General features: G+C 41.7%; 1 protein-coding gene across 2 annotated transcripts in view; it reads left to right on the forward strand.

Annotated features, from left to right (window-relative positions):
- ntn1a (netrin 1a) overlaps window positions 1-17,860 on the forward strand; it is a 58,404-nt gene that overhangs the window by 21,466 nt on the left and 19,078 nt on the right. For both annotated transcript variants that reach the window (XM_085774396.1, XM_085774407.1), the window contains exon 3: window positions 10,827-11,015. In XM_085774396.1, the coding sequence (XP_085630522.1) occupies window positions 10,827-11,015 (189 nt within the window). The remainder of the gene's footprint in view (window positions 1-10,826; window positions 11,016-17,860) is intronic.

The raw sequence follows: 17,860 nt of genomic DNA on the forward strand, positions 1-17,860 counted from the left end.
TTCCGATGTGCATCCTCTTAGTGAAAGCCTGTGTGGTGTTTGCGGATGCGTGAGGCTCTAGGCGGAGGAGACAGGGTTAGGTAATGGCTGGATGTAAAACAATAGGGAGCAAAGACTGTGGAGAAAGGTTATTATAGCTGGCTTCGACAGCCCGTTTGATGGCAGGGCGCTGCACTGCGGTTGCAAACCATTGCACAATTGATTTACAGCTTATACTTGACGAGGAGGAGCGAAGTCTCAGATAGTTCACACTGTGATTAACAGATCAGACACTGATGGCAGGAAGAAACGTCAGCCACTTGTTTCAGTAAATCCGCCCTTACTTACTTTGTAAAAGAAACATTGCTCCATCAGTGCAACACAATACATTCATACAGCATTCCCACTGCGAGCCCTTCAGTTAAAACTCAACCACTCTCATAAGTGAAAACAGAGATTTTTGGTCTTTCTGCTACGGGAACCTTAAATCCAGTTAGCTCCAAACAGCATCACGCTCAGGACGGATCTTTTGCTTTCGTGCCACGACATCCGTTCACACATGAGGTTCCTGAACATCGAGGTGATGGCAGCTCTGCCAACTCTTTCAGGTCAGGTTCCTTAAAGATTCATGTGTAATAGAAACGTACAGGCTGCATTCACTGTCCAAACTTTCTGGCAAACACCATACTGTCCTGTTTGCTTGTATTATGTTATCACACAGCGGAGCGTTGTTTGGAAAGTTTGCGCAGATGCTGCTCGGAGCATCGCACCGCTCCTAAAGCTGTCAGTCGCTCACGCTATTAAGACAGCTGCTCTTAGTGGGTATTGTTCAGTGGGGAGCAATGGGGACCTGACAGGCCTAAGGAATCTTTATTCACCCTAAAGACCCTTTCACCGCTATAGCTCTGAATAGGACCTGCCAATGTCATCCTCCACCCATGGCATTTTTATGGCATAGCTGACATACACACAACGCACTCTCGTCAGCCGCTCCGTGGCTCTAGACGGGCTCCCTTTATTCCCGCACTGTATGTCAGCTGTTTTTTTCCCATAGACATGAATTGGAGGAGATCTTTCCAGGCAGCGCCACTTTATCTCGAAATTACTCACGCAAACACTCACACGGAGGCACACACTTTAAGAGTGATGGGCACACAAATAAAGACAGATGGGCAGAGAGAATCCACCCCACTCCATCTCTCTCTCTCTCTCTCTCTCTCATGCGAGTGCACAATTTTGCACAAATACATGCACGCACACCTTCTCACACACACACCCAGACACACACTGTTCTATACACACCACTCAGACAAAAGACCCTTGATTACTCAGCAAATGGATGCACCACTGATCACAGGCCAGCCCTTTTTACAAACTGGCCTATTATGCGGTCTCAGCGTGGGGTGGAAGTGTTGCAGGGGCCCAAGGCAATGTGCCTGTGGAGGGCTAAAGTACTCTGCGTGATGTGTGTGTGTGCACATGCACCAGGGCTGAGAAGTGCTCCCATGCTGCGCAGCCTAACGAGAGGGCAGGTCAGCCATTAAATGGGCACTAATGCGGGAAATTGGAGGCCATTAGGCCTTTCTTTGTTGTTGTGCCTCTGTGTGGCTAGTTAGACTCTTGAAAAAGGAAAAGCCTTATTAGCCCCCACATGAAGACAGAGAGTGAATATATGGGCCATTTAACTCAGCACGGAGCAGGCGAGCATGCTGCCAGAGGCGGCTGCAGATTGTGAGGCAGCATGTACACAAATGTACAGTAGACGGATTAAATAATGGTGTTGAAATTGTCTCAGTCGCATTTCTGCTTTCAGTTTGAAATGTGTGCAGGTTATGCTGAAGAAAATATTAAAAAAAAAAAAAAAAAAAATGTGTGCATTTTTGGCCTGCAAATGGTTTCTGCCATTTTCAGTGTAGAAAATGGCACAATTCACTTCCATTATGTTTCGATTACATAACAATGAGGCACATGAGAATATGTTATACCGCAGATTTTCTTTTTCTGTCCCTTGGCCTCAGAATATAAAAACATCATTTTGAACACTTGAAATAAAACTAGTGTGGTATACTGACAGATAGTTATAAATGCTCATTCAATTCATCCATGTAGGATCGCCACTCTGTGTGAAATGAAATGAAATGCAGAAAATTACTACAGGATAGAAAAAACACAAACAATATTAAAACATACGGGACAACAATTACAAATGAATAAAATACAGATATATAAAAAAAAAACAATCACTGATATCACCAGAAGGTTACATAGTTACAAGTAGAGCTAAAATGAAACAAGTTGTTTAACAGAGCAAAAAACTGTTTTTCTGTTTTCAATGAAACTAAATGTACATTTGGTTGCATTTGCAGTATATTATATCTGCACATTTATAAGATTGTTCTCATGGATTAAAAACAGTCTCCTGTGCCGAGATGCGACGTGTATGGAGTTGTGCACTGCTCTACTGGTATTTACTTTGCAGTCTACTGTAAATCCATTGCTTAACGTTAACCTTCGCTCCACTGCTAATAGCTTCAGTAGGGATCCCTGCTCGCTCTGAGGCAAGGCGGTTCTCACAGCTCTTTAATTACGTCGGTCTAATAATCAGACTACGTTTTATCACCCACTGACAGAGCATGTACCGTAGGCTCTCTGCTTGTATGCTCGGGGAATTGCATAATTTTGCCCAAATATGAGAAAACATCTGAGTGTTAAATTATGAAATAAAGACAGGAAATAAATAAACAGCCTGAGCGATATATGAAAAAGGGTCAGACAAGCGAGCAAAGGCTGCTTGACTGCAAATGGAATCTGTCCACTGGAAATCAGTCCTCACCGCATATTTAATCTGCCTTTGATAACCCTGCAGGACTGATGAATATTCTGTATGACTTGATCTCAATTAGCCAAGTCTCCTCAAGACAGGCTTGGGATTTACAAACAGCAGCCTGGTCTCTTTCCCTCCCCTCTGTCCACTTCATCTTTTCTGATCCCACATTTTTCTTTCTCTCCCTATTTTACTCATTCTTTCTCACTCACTTTCTCATCTTTGTTTCAGTGTCTATAACATCTTGTGAAAAATACAGCGGGTGTGAAACATGGCCTTCTTTGGAAGGAGGTGGGGGAATCCAGAGTTTAGTTGGGGTCATTAGAGCGAGTGAAGAGGGCTAGAGAGCTCACAGGGGGCTAAAGTGCTGCAGCTAATTGGCTGCAATAAAGGAATTAAATTAGCCTGACATAATCTCTGCAGTGGGCGCCTCATCCTGCCTTGCCTTCCCTCTTCCCACTCGCCTACACCCTTGCACTATCACCCCAGAGTTTTATGGCATTCCCAGGGTGCTCCCCAATACACACAGGCCAGCTCTACACGCACATTAGAGTTAACCCCAAACATCAGTACCCTCCTTTCTCACCCGTCCTCTCGAAAATCCTCTCTGGCTCTCTGTTCAGTGTACTGGGCACCTGGTTGGGTGTGTTAATTTCATGAAAGCTGTTTTGACATCTTCAGAATGAATTCCCGTTTTTCAGTCAACTCTATCATATTATATTTGTTCAAATTGCTGGTATAAAAGTGGAGGCTTGTTTTTGTCACAGTGGAATTTGGTTTTGTCTTTATCTAAAATTTAGATGTTTACTACAGATCTTGCAAAAGAAAAAAAAAGGGAAAAACCCAAATTTACAGTCATGGTTTCTGGTTTGTCAAGCATGTTGAAAGTTTTATTGGTGTTGTCTTGTTTTTCTCCATTTTTCCTCTCTTCTGATTTTACTGCAAGTCAAAAATATGAAATATGTGGTGCAGCAGAATTTTAGAATGAAGACCTGAGTGCATGTTGTTGACAGGGAAATTTATTGCTGTAAGCAGCAGAGATGTGTGTTGATCCTTTTGTACAGCAATTAAATATACCATGGAAACTTTATGAAGGAAAAACAATTGCTTCTTTAAAAAAAATGGACTGAGGCAGTAATGTCAAGTGACATTTCTATAAAGCTGTAATTGTATCTAAAGAGAACATCAAATAAAAAACACTGAGTATTTCATCTATCATCCCAATCCCTTAAAAGCCTACAATTAGCTTGCATTTATTTGGAAATTCCCGCCTTTATCATGCCAGTGTCTGGGTCAACAGACACAAGATAAAACAAGCATTGTTCTAATTTATAAGAGGATAAATAAACAGTTGAACGCAGAGCCTGGAAACAGGATGCAATTGAAGTTAGTTGTTGCCACAACAACAGATTTAAATCAGAGGATAAAATATTTGTTACATGTTAGTAACAGCGTGAACATAATTTTTTCTGTGACTTCGCATCATGCAGTGTTTTGGCTCAACAGTTATAATGGGGGCTTTTTAAAAAAAAGTGAAATTCTTCACTTGTTTTGGGAGAAACAGTCATTATCATGATTATTTCTTCATAGCGAAATGCCATTGACTCACATTCTCTTCATTTGTGTGGTCCGACATCAGTCTAATATCAGGCACGGCTACAGCAACCTGTCACCAGGACAGTGTTTTAAAACCTCTCATCTCTGAGACAATATCAACAAAGAATTCATTTGGCTGCAAAATGATTGTTTGTAATGTCTGAAATGCCAGACGTTGAAATACTATTATTATCATGATTGTTATTATCGTGTTTTTTATTTTGTCATTTTATCACCTATTCTTTCTTTTGCCGACATTTTTCCCAGCTGCTGTTTGTTTATAGTATAGTTTCACCCTTTCAGTCCAAAAAATGTTGCACACTTCCTCCTGTCAACAGAGCTGCTGTCTAACTAAACACATAACTCGTTTGTTAATGTGCAATTTTGCTGACAAACAAATGAAAGAAATTATAGTCACTGATACGAAATAATTCTTCTTATTCTGTCACACAAATTTTTGTCAGATGTAGGTATTTTATTTTTCTCTAGGCTATAGCTGAAATCAATTTCCGACGACTGGAGGTAAACCTCGTATTAATGTATCCATAATATTCACATTCATGTCTCCACAGATTGTTACGTCTTACTCAGCATTTTGAATTACAAACAAACACACTAAATACACCATTCTTCCCTGATCTGATCTGCTCTACAAATGAGCAAAACAAGTCAGTGTTATAGGAGTTAGTGTGTGTGTGTGTGTGTGTGTGTGTGTGTGTGTGTGTGTGTGTGTGTGTGTGTGTGTGTGTGTGTGTGTTACACATCAGGTGTTTACACACTGGATCTCTGAAATGGATATGTGTGGGGTTTTGTATTTGACACACATCTGATCCTGTGTTTGGCCATGACAAGAAGCAAATCTCCCAAACTTTCCCGGCATGTGTGTCACATTTCCCCACCGACCTGACCCCTACACACACACACAGAGAGAGAGAGAGAGAGAGAGAGAGAGAGAGAGAGAGAGAGAGAGAGAGAGAGAGAGAGAGAGAGAGAGAGAGCTGCTTGAAGGTAAGCAGGCCAGAGGGCAGCTCACCTAAGCGCTGTGCATCCAGCCACAGTGAGTGTGTGTTTCTGTGATGAATGCTTCACAAAGTGACATAATATAATTAAATGCACTATGGGGAGAGTATCAATTGAGTATCCAGATATGCTGGTGCACACTTTATGAAAACATTTGCAGAAATTAGTTGAACACACAGCTAGGAAAATTTTCTTTCTCATAAACCTCCTCTGACCTCAGACACACTGTAGTAAACTCAGGTGGCACCCAATATTCTTTCATTTGCTCTTGTGGGGGTGTAGAAGTTCATCTGATCCCTTTTCTAAGGGGAAAACCGCAGGATAAAAGGAAAATGTTCATCTGTAGACTTCCCTTGGTGTTTGTTTAAAAAGCAGCAGACAGAGAAGCAGAGCTCCTGTCAGGCCGCTGCTCGCAGGCGCTGGTGTTGGGTTTTGGTATTCTGTCTTGTTTGGGTGAGCACTGGAGGTACCAGCAGCAGGGAGGCTTACAACTCCTGAGAGCTGTGGGAAAATAACCAATGCAAGTTTTCAGATAATTTATGAAGTCATTTTTTCACTGTTTATATCTATAATCGGGGAAGTGAAGATCCAGCAGAACGAACCCGGCGTGTGGATTTGGAGTGAAAGTGAAGAAATCAGTTGCTCAAGTGTCTCTTTAGAGCAAATGGAGGATGTGACAGACATTGCTCAATTCCCAGGCTTATCATAAGTACGATGAGCTTAACCTCCACCTCCAGCTCTGTTGGTTGAGTTTTCCCTCTAATTAGCTGAGGGAAAGCTGTCTCTGTGCTGCTACGAGCCTGAGGTCAGTTGATAGAGGCTGGGAACCACTCAGAGACGCTAATTAGCCAACTTTCCAAAACACATGCAGACACCACCATGAGGCCCCCGTGTTTCCTAAGATGTGCGGGAAACAGCAACACACGATAAACAAATCAGTTTCCTGTTAAATTCTGCAGTTGAAGGTTAAAATTTTCAGACAGCCGCGAGACTCAAATGCAGCCTTTTGTCATTTCAGATAGTTGTGGTTAACATTGCAGGAGGTGTTGAAAAGCTTCGGGTAAGCTTAGCCTCATCCAGCTAATTCAATTACACTTGTTTTAGGGGTATCACTTCACACTTCCATTTACTGCTCACCTGGGGGCAGTTACAGGCGGCCACTGACTCACTAATCCAGCCTGAAGCAGTTTGAGCACTTGATTGAAAACAGTCTGCCCTGTTTAGGGTGTCTCATGAAGAAAATGTAGTCTTTGTGGACTAATTATTCAAAAAAAAAAGGGGAAAAAAGCTATACACTCACATTGTGCTAATAGGGTAATATTTTAATTTTAAAAAAAACTTTCTCTCTTTTTGCATTTTTCTATTTCTGTATTTAAAGTTATACTTATTCAAGCCAACATATGCATGTGTGTGTGTGTGTGTGTGTGTGCATTTGTGTTTTGGTATGAGTTCTTGGAATGAAGGTGTTTTAGCTCTTTGTTTGGCTGAAGTATACTCTGCTTTTCTGTCTGTACTGACCGCCAGAAATCCTGAATCCTTAGTTGTAAAGAGCAGGTGTGAGGAGTTTTTTGTGTGTGTGTGTTTGTGTCTATGTGTGTCTGTGTGTGAGTGTGTGTAGCTGTGGTCCTCTTTGCCATTGTTTAACACTGTTATCACAGCGGTTCTCCTGAAAAGAAGTGGCAGGTATTCCAGCAGCAGTGTGTGTCCATTTTCACTGTTTTACTGTTTTGTAGGGAAATGATCAGAGGAAAGCTGCGCACACAAATACAGTGCTGTGTGCTCTGGATTTTTTTGTTGTTGTTGAATGGTATATATATAAAAAAAGAAGAAACAAAACACCTTGTATCTCATATTTTGTGGGAGTGAGGGACTAGTTTTAACTAGACGCTCCATGATATTGTTCTTTCCATCTTTAAGCTTTAGATGGTATCAGGAATGATGTCACCAGCTGCTGTGTTTATGTCACTGTAGTTCACTTTACTTTTGCTTTGTCTCAAAGAGAGAATAGCGGCAGCTTCTTATCTAGTAATTTCTACAGCTGTGATGGTGCGTTGCTATGTAAATGTGTTCCGCCTAGTATTTATGAACTGAACAGGTATTGAGTGATTAAGATTACTGAATTTTCAGTAGCAAAAACAAACTTGAGTTCAGTCTCACAGGGTTTTTTGAACACAGCTGACATCATAATGTGATCTTTGAAGACAAGCTGATAGAGGAAGGAAACAGGTAACTCCATGGATACCCCCGAATGACCATTCAGTGTTTTATACTCCCAGAAGAAACCTGATAAGCTTGTGCCAGACATATCACGTATCCCTGTGCAAATCTTCAGTTGTTTGTAATCAGATGTGCCTTAATTTGGACAAAGCTATGATGATGTAATTTTTTAAAAGAATTTACGTGCACTAAACACTTGGAGTTGCGCCAACCACAACACAGTTTCCTACGTTTTCTTCCCTGTAGACATTGCAAGGGGTATTGTGTGAACAAGCTTACATCATGCGCAGTGTCAGTGAGTTTAGATAAAGTGTTTCTCACTCGTCTCCATTATCTGAGATAATATCCTACCTTCAAACACAATGTAGCCTTCTGCCCCACACCTTCACATCCAGGTTGAATACGGTCTACAATAACCAACATGCCTCCCAGGATGACCGCATTATCCTCACCAGGGACATGTCGTCCGGTAGGCCAGAATTCCCCTCGTATTCATTTTTGGGCAGGTGTGAAACTATCTTTGTAGTGTAACAGAGACATGTCTGCAGGTCTGAGGTCGTGCACTTATCCTCTACTGGCTTTACTCCTCTATACAGTGATCCTTGGTACCTGCAGGCGAGCTCACAGATAGCTTTCACCAGCTGTGGCCCAGAGCTGGACTCAGCCAGCTCCGGTTTTTCAACAAACTGACACAGATCATTTAAGAGCTGTCTAAACAGGGACCCTTTTAATCCATTGTGTTATTCTATGATCTCTGTGGCTGTTAGTCTGAAAAAGTCAATGAAAGAAAGGAAGTTTTATGCACTTTTATCTCCACAACCCTCTCTCAACAGTGCTGCGCAGAGACACACACTATCAGGCTGTGGCTATCAGTGGGCTTTAGGGGTTTTCCAGTGAGGCAAAGAATCTGCTCTGCTGGGTGAAATTCTCACAATATGAGTCATGCACAGGTGTAAATCTAGCTCAAGACAACAATGAAAACATCAGATCTGTGTCACTTTAAGGAAATAATAGATCTCAATCCAGTCAAGTGAGTCCACAGGAGTAAAGATGATCGTTTCAACCCAAATTTCCTCACCGTGAAACATCACAAAGTCTTATTTCCACGGAAGATATCAAGTAAATATCATCATCTTGTTGTCTCTTTGTATTAAAAATACAGTTTTTACCTCTCGGGCGAATCAGGGTCATTAGGAAAGCTTAGGACCAACAGTCTCATGCAGGGGGGAGAGCAGGCATCATATCACTAATTAAACCCCTGCTGCCCTGCAGGAGAAGCCAAAGCACTGCTGATAAGGAACGGATATTCTTGTGTGTGTGTGTGCATAGGGCAAGTCTATTTTAGAGATGATATTGTAATTAGGTTCTTGAAATGAAGCCAGTGGTCCAATGGTCCAAAACCAGACACGCATCCAGAAACTCACACAGTGAATACACAAATACAACCTTATAGGCACAAATAGTTGTCTCCAAAACATTACACTGACTTATATAGATTTCCTGGATATTTATTCTGACATGAACTACAACTTGTCTTACCATTAACCAAATATGTGTTTATTTTAATATTGATTGTTTTAACATTATGGGGACATGCTTTAGGTCCCCATAAGGAAAACAAGCCCTTATAATGTCCATGTAAACAGACACAGATCCCCAGAACATGAGTTATACCTGCACCAAACACACACACACACACACACACACACACACACACACACACACACACACATACATAAGTGAGAAGTCAGGTCAAGGGATGCTGGAGGGAGTAAGAGTTGCCCTTATGGTGGGAAGATGATGAAAAGCTGTGTGAAGAGGTGGTGCAGAAAAACATGGACTGATGAACCAACCAGGGGACCCCAATTGGACACAGATAACCCCCATTTCCACACACGCACACACACACACACACATGCTGTACAGTATGTACCAACACACTGTATCAGAAGTGTTGCCGTTAATAATGTATGAATGTGTCTGTGGTGGTGCTGGAGGACCAGTGTCTCGGACGGCCGGTCTTAATGAAGTTGGGCATGTCTGCCTCACTCTGCTGCCAGAAAGTCATGAATAAACATCAGCTGGATAATTAAACTCAGCTCTGGCAACTGTACTCATCAGTAAACAAGCCGTGAGAGTGAGAGGTCCTGCACATGCTCAGAGGGATTTACAGGGAATTGAGGAATGGTAATACCAGGCCTTCACTTCTGTTTAGTACAGTATGGACTCGGGAGAGGAGGACCTTGAGGAAAAGTGTAGGAAAGCGTTTGACAGAAACAGACAGCTGGAGAGAAAAACAGACAAGAGAAGGATGCAGCATTTGACCTCAATAACAGAAAAGTTCTAACTCTATTTACCTATATCAGCATCAGTGGTGGCTCTGCATCAAGTCAGATCTATATCTCTTTAACATAAATAAAAGATCTAAGAAATTATGATGATGTACCACGGCCACAAAAATGTCCTTCAGTATCAATAGTTGAATTACCGTTATAAATGAGTACACTGGAGGAAAGGAGCAGAATTTACTGTGAAGTAAAAAACATTAGCAAACAGTAATGCACCAACGCGAGGCTGCAACAGCACAGTGTAGAAATACTCTTTTTTTTACTCATGCAAAAGTGTAAAATTGTTTGCACCAAAATACACTGAAAGTACAGTACTCATTAAAAAGGCCCATTTCAGAATAATGTGCTGTGTTATGTCAGTGGATTATGATTACTGCATTAATGTGTAGGTTCTTAAATTTCCCTCAGGGATCATTAAAGGCTGATTTTTACCTACAATACCTGTACATTGTTTTTAATTCATTTGTTATGTATATTCTTAACTAATTGAACAAAGTAGAAAGTAAACTTATCAATTTGTTGCAGTGGAGTATATTATGATTTTTTAGTATAAGTTTGAGTAGTTTTTCTTTAGTTTTAGTTTTAGTATGAAGTATAGTGTTGGACCTGAGTAAATGCATATAGTTACTCCACCACTGCCCCCATGCACCTGCACTGCTCGCCACTTACTGTCAGTGATTTGCTGGAACAAGTAACCAATAACGGTCTGTCATTAACTGTTGTGTTGTTAAAGTGTAAGCTGCCACCAGGATCCAACAAAACAGAATAATGTAGTAAAAAAAAAAAAGGTCATCAGATAAATTTGTCTGAACTCTTTGCGTCCTGTTTTGTTTCCTCCGCAGCGTGTAACTGCAACCTTCACGCCCGAAGGTGCCGTTTCAACATGGAGCTCTACAAGCTGTCGGGGAGGAAGAGTGGTGGAGTCTGCCTCAACTGTCGCCACAACACGGCGGGTCGCCACTGTCACTACTGCAAGGAGGGCTACTACAGAGATCTGTCCAAACCCATCTCACACAGGAAAGCCTGCAAAGGTACAGTGCTGTATTTTCTCCCCTTTGTTTTCTCCTTGGCCACCACAGTCACAGCAGTCAGGTGGCCTCTTAAGAAAGTTGGACAGAAAAAGTCCGTTGAGATAAAGGAAGGAGTCCAGAAAGCTTTTCAAATACATGTTGTGCAACAAGCTAGCTTTAGGACTGTGTCTGTTTTGCTATTCAAAGTAAGAGTGTGCAGCTTTTTAAAAGAATATATAATATAGAATGACATACAGATACTTGCACACTCAATACAAGACGCGACTGAAATCATTTAAGTCTGAAATGAAGATGTTTTAGATGATTTACAGTAAGTGGGGGAAGGCAGCAGTCTTTACATTCCTGAGCCTGTCTCACCCTCATCTCCCTCTGTCAGCAGAGATGAGTTGGGGGTCTGCTGGGATTGTGGAGGTCGTGGTGGTATGGGCGGGTTGGGCTGGGTGTTCTCTCATCGACGCTGAGTTATTTGGCTTCGTTCGGGTGGGTTAAAGGAATGACAGGACAAGCAAAACAAACAGAGCAGAGGTGCGAAGTGATCCCCGGTGCAGGTCAAAGATGAATGAGAGCCCAGGAAGATCGGTGGAAGAGCTGCAGAGACGAGGAGGAAGGCGAGGCAAAAGTCAGGCTGAGAGGGGTGGATGGAGAGTGAAAAATGGCAGGGGGGGAGAGGGAGGGAGGGATGATGGGTAAGGAGAAGAGGAGGAAATGAGGAGGACCAGAGGGACACACCCCCATGCAGGTGTGGTCGCCACTCAGTGCCGGGATGAATCGCCTGCCATCAGCCCTCAGCGTAGCTAATAAGGGTCAAAGAAAGAGAGGAGGCGGAGGAGGAGGAGGAGGAAGCAGGGAGGGGGTGGCTGATGGAAAAGAGAGATGGTATGTTTTCTCACCTCTTCTATTGCTGCAGGGAAAGATAACAGGAGCTGAATCCCTGTGCAAACAAGCCCTGAGACACCTCCGAGTCGTTCCGTATAGATACAACTCACACACACACACACACATACCTGACTGAGGGTTTCAGAGCGCCCACTTCCAAAGGCAGCGCGTGAGGAAATATTAGCTGCCTGCTGACAGTTTAAGCCCAAGTTTTCTTATATCATTCACCAGGGAGTAAATAAATAAACTGACCAATTCGTCAGTTTGACAGAAGGCATGTCTGAAGAGTAAAACATCTGCAAAAAAACAAAAAAAACGTGGGTTCAGAGGAGAAAATAGTCCATCAGTTTTCAATTTTCACCTTTTCCCTTTTCAGAAAGTACATTTTTCCATGGGCATACTTAGTGCTGCTGAAATAAAAACATTTGTCAAACATGTCGCACTTAGTCTCATTAAATTCCTGACATCCAGCAACCATTTCAAGCACGTTTCATTCTCTGCATGCACACAAATTCATAACAAAGCTCTCTGACAAATGCATCAATTTATTCACCCCTGCAGCCGCTCATGAGTGATATTCCTAAACTGACATTAACACCTTCTGTGGCTTTGGGCCCATTCTCCTGTCGAGCAGGAATGCAAACAGACATTCATCACATCAGGACGTTGTGTATCATTAACCCTTATCCTCTGCTGTGTCTACCAGCCGAGCTAATTGTGGAGATTCAACCTCCTTTTTTTCTCTCTCTTTTTTTTGTTATTTTTACATCCCTTCTCATGTGTCCAAGACTTGATTCTTTCAGCATCCCATAACTCACTTTCATGAGGGTTTGTTTCTCGCAGTGGAAAAGTTTGATGCCTCATGGTCCTGCTGCGCAAGTGTGCATTTCTCCGCAAAATTAAGAGACATTGTTTAAAATGAAATCATGTCAGAAATAGTCATTAACTGTTTATTTATCACTACAATTCTCTGACGCATTACATTACTTTATTCATTTTTTTTTGTCCAAAACATGAAACCATGACTTAAGACTTCTGCTTGCACTGCTGGCTTTGTTAGTGTGCTAACAACTGAGAAACTGAGCACAAGCAGGAACGGAGATGCAAACAAATACATTACAGGTTCACACGTTCTGAAGCACATGAACCAAATTAAGGCAAAATGAAAAAGAAAAAAGCCTCATTTCATGCAGCGTTAAAATGTTTTTTTTTTTACCATAACCAGAAAACAGGCTGCTCAGTTGTGGAATTCTGCTCTCATACGATGACTAATTTGATGTTAGGAAACTTTGGATAAATGAGTCATGAAGTAAAAGTCAAAACATCAAGTCATAAGCTGTGAAAAATGCACCTGTATGGACCTCTGGCATCTGGAGTAAACTGATTATGTATCGTACATACGCCTCTGGATATGTAGGGCTGGCTCTATGTTTCATGTGTGTAAGAACTTTTTAATAACTAGTGCTACTGACTTGGAGCCTGACAGGAACTTGGCCTCCTACATCTTCATCTGTCCTCTATGCATGAACTCTGTCTGTGTGCAGGCTGGTTTTCTCATCTCCTCTGACGGGCGCCTGGTGCTCTTGGTCTCACTGCTAATGTGATGTGTACATATTTGCAACATTCACTCATTTCAGTTTCAGTTTAATGAAGAAGCAACAGAATCAAACTTGGATGAACTATTTCTTGTTTTTCTAGCAGAAATGTTCCCGCTTTCCAATACAAATTCACTGCTTTTTTCCTGTTTTCTTTTTTTTGTGTAATTTTGTGTTTCATACTATTGGCTGGCCTAAACAAGCTGTTTGAGGATGTTCCCTCCTGACATTTTATAAACCAAATGATAAAATAATTAATCTCATGGAACAATGATCAATAATGAAAATAGTGACAGTTGCATTATTCTGCTCATCATTAATTAATGTCGCTGTCATCAATCAACATCACAGCACAATTTTAATGTCACAGTGATTTAGTTAAAAGAAAAAAAACTCTGCATGTTACGTTAGCTCCATAAACCCTCTGTGGACTCTCATAACAATCCGATGATATGATCTACAATAACATTATTGTTATATGATAATTACAGTCCCGTAGGCTCATAGCAGGAGTGCAGTCATGTAATATAGTCATTGTATCAGAGCCTCCAAGTTTGTAAATACTAAATCGTCTCACCCACACTAGAGACTCGCTCCGGACTCCTTCACATTCTCTTCTGCCTCTCAACCAACTGAAGTATAAACACATTTGATCATCATTTATAAAATTGTCAGCTCACCCAAACGGTTTGGTTCAATTTAATCCATGAAATTTACCAGAGTTTATGCACCTCCCACCTCTCCCAGCCCTGTGTAATTATAAGCAAACACTGTCCAAGCTCTACTGAGGTATTCGGTTACATCAAAACAGACTTACAATAAAGGGTTGTGGTAATCACCCCATGCTGACAAATGATACAAAGCATGAACTGCTTCTTTTTGCCAATTAAAACATTTTTATGAACTATATTTGGAAAGTTACACATGAATACTTTAAGGATGTGTGTCATTGTATTACATGCTTTTGCTCTCTTTGTTAATGAACTTAAAGTTACAGCACACAGCTCTTTCCCTACATCAAACACCTGTATGCTTTAAGTTATGCTGTCAGAGTCTAGCCCTGCCAAATTCTCTCAGGTTTACCACATCATAACTCAAGATAATTCACTGAAACTCAAACTGCAGAACTAATTTCTGCCTGCCCCTCAAGCAGCGTGAGTGCTGCACTGAAGTGACAGCGATTAAAGAGGTTTGGTTATTTATTGAATTCAAAAGGAGAGGAGCCTCTTTTTTATGCTGTGTGGCTTTTGGAAGAGAAAGAGCACCGTAGGAGCGCGGGGCAGGTCGAAGAGGACAAGAGTTCGCTTTTATATGCGTAATACAATCCTCCCAGAAAGCAGCTCATTTCCATAGGAGGCCATTACGAGTAAAAGAGTGCAGCGGCTTATCCACTGCAGAGTGAGCCCAGCCCGGTGGCTACATTTACAGGGCAAAATGTATAACTTCACCCCTCATTGAGTAAGAGTGTAAACACAGAATACATTTCAAGCAGCTCTTGCTTGTGTGTTTAACTGAAATCTGAATAAAACAAAGTGAGTGTATTTGACATAGAACTGCGTGAGTTTAACTTGAAGAGGTGGTAGTGAGATTAAAAAGATGCAGCACCGTAGGTGGTCTTTCAACACTTGTGGCACACAACTGAGATAACAAATGTCACTCTGCAGTGATAAGTCTGTAGAGTTTAATCAGCTGTGTTTTAGCCTTGTTTGTCACACTGGTACAGATTTTAAAAGCCTGTCTTCAACGTTAAACAGAGTCCATCTCAACACGGAGCCTACAGTATATTGAACGTCAACAATCACTACATAAGAGACCTTTGCCAAATAATGAATGCTGCTCTTGATCAGTCCCCCTCAGAGGAGCAGCTCAGCTTAATAAGATCAAGCTTGAGGAGGTTGGCATTGGCTCTGTGACTGATGGATTGAATTCATGCCTTCACATTCAAATCTGAACTTAAACCATCATAAAATTACATCGGTCAGTGGGATGATGAGGAACATATTTTGCATACTGAGGGAAATTAGGCTTTGATTGAGGGATGGTCTCTTTCGATCAGAATAACATGTTAAAAAACCTCCTCCACTCTCCCCAGCATATGTCTTCCATTGACACAATAGGTTTTTTTATTATTATTATTGACCACATATAAAATGCTTGGGATTTGAAAAATATTGTTTTTCATGACTTCACTTTTAGCTTTGGATTCCCCGAGGGTGTGCTGATATCGGTGTGTTTTCAATTAGAACAACACACATGTGCAGAGCTGTGCATGAAACGTCACAAACTTCATAAAAATGTCCAACATTTCAGCTGCTCTCTGTGGCCAAAAGCAATCACTGTTTCAACCTCTTTTTTTGATCAATAAAACGCTAAACACTGCAACAAGCAAGACTCAGCCTCTATCCGATAAACACGTCATTTAGAAAGCTGTTTATTTGTGGTGCAACAACCCAATAACACAGTCTCTTTTTGCTCTCCAAAGATACTTGTGGAGGAGAAAAACCTAATTATAATAGAACACAGACTTGAGTAGCTTGGCTTCACTCCAGGGCCAACTTCTTATTGGCACAGAGCGCACAAACCAAATAGGGGGAGCAGACTTCAAACACCAGCTTTATGGTAAACAATTGGCAGAGTTAAAAAAAAAAAATTGAAAAATTCTCACATTGTGCAATCTCAGACTTAAGCTCAACTGCCCGCCTTTGAAAACGCCTCCTCTCCCCATTAACCAAGAACATCTTTCATTTTTTTTCTCTGGCATGACAGTTATACAGGACTGATACTTCAGATTCACATCTACAGTATGTTGTTGAGAAAAGCTTTACATGCACACACCCACACTTGTTATCATTTTCCTCTGTCAGTTTTCCTTGCTGGACATGTTAAGACACAAAGGGCCTCCTGCTCTCTTGTCCCCATATCTCCCTGAGTCATCTAGAGTAGCCATGAAGCAGAGCACACAGCCACTTAACCATGAAGTGGACACACACTTAACACCACAACTCTCGCTCCCACCCCCAGAAAACCAGTCCATCCACAAGCAGGTGGGTCACCCCACCAGAGAGTCGACCAATTTGTCAGCAGGCCTGCAAGTGGATGCGGACCAAATGCGTAGAGGAAGACTTCCCACCTGTAGACCATGTGCTGTGCACCTTGATTTACTCGCCGGCTGCAGCCTCTGAGCTGTGGTTACAGGCATACGCTCTTGAAAATATAAGATGAATGTTTTTAAACTCCAAGCAAAAATGCACTCTACCCTCCTGTGCCTCAAACCCCTGTGACATACTCCTAAATTTACAGGCCTGAAGACGTGCTGGATGAGCCTCCACGCTGCTTATTGGGCTTCCTGAGACCTAATGCACTTGTGTGTGTGTGTGTGTGTGTGTGTGTGTGTGTCGTTCTTCACACTGAGCTAGACACAACTAAGCAATGAAAGCAGTGACAGATTGGTCTGATAAAGGTGCTAATAGGTACACACACTTTTAAGGAGGCTTTCTAAGTCTGATAAGAACGGACAAGTAGCAGCACAAGTACTCACACACACAGAGAGATAAGAGCAGCAACAGAAGCTGAATCACAGGAAACGGGCAATAGAGATAAAAGCGGGAGAGCATGTGATAGGGAGGCGAGAGGAGGCGGCCTGCTGATATGTGCGGCCTCCTGTACAAAATAATGGACTGAGTCATCTTCTACCACTTCACTTGTCAAAATATCTCATAAAGCAGCAACTCTGTTTTTTCTAAAAGTCTGAGGTCGATCATAAAGAGAACAGATACCATCTTACATTACCACTTTACAGCAGTCTTGTCCCTGAGGCCTGCTGTAATGTGGATCTCCCATCTCATTTCACCTGAAGTAACAACCATAGCGACACTGTAGGACAAAGTAAAGATATAGAACATGTTGCATTATATCTGACACTGTTTTTTCTTTTTCTGGGGGGGATAAATGAAACAATCACGTAACATCTGTTCCAATAGTCACATTGTTATTTAATCCATTCTATTAACATACAGTAGAAACTTGTGGTTTTGATTGTGTGTATGCAGCTTTACTATTGGTAAATATCTTCTTTGGTATTTAAATACCTTAAACACTAATTTCAATGAAATGAATAGATTACTTTGAAGCTATGGTTTTGTACCGTGGGCTGAACAGTCTGTGTGGTGAAAAACAAAACAGGCCAAACCACTAAATACCCCCAAAAACCTCTAAGTACATAATTCAGCCAAGCCTTTGAAGGCTTTCAGAGTGACAAGTGACACAACGCAGAAAAAAAATCTTCAGGGAGGGGCAGCCAATGATCAGTGCCGACCCAACCCCTGGGCTGAAAGACAGCATCACTGGTTCTCTATAGGAAATAAACAGAAAATA

The sequence above is a fragment of the Trachurus japonicus genome, chromosome 1, assembly GCF_045865225.1.
Source record: "Trachurus japonicus isolate A0001 chromosome 1, Traja_1.0".
Lineage (NCBI taxonomy): Eukaryota > Metazoa > Chordata > Actinopteri > Carangiformes > Carangidae > Trachurus > Trachurus japonicus.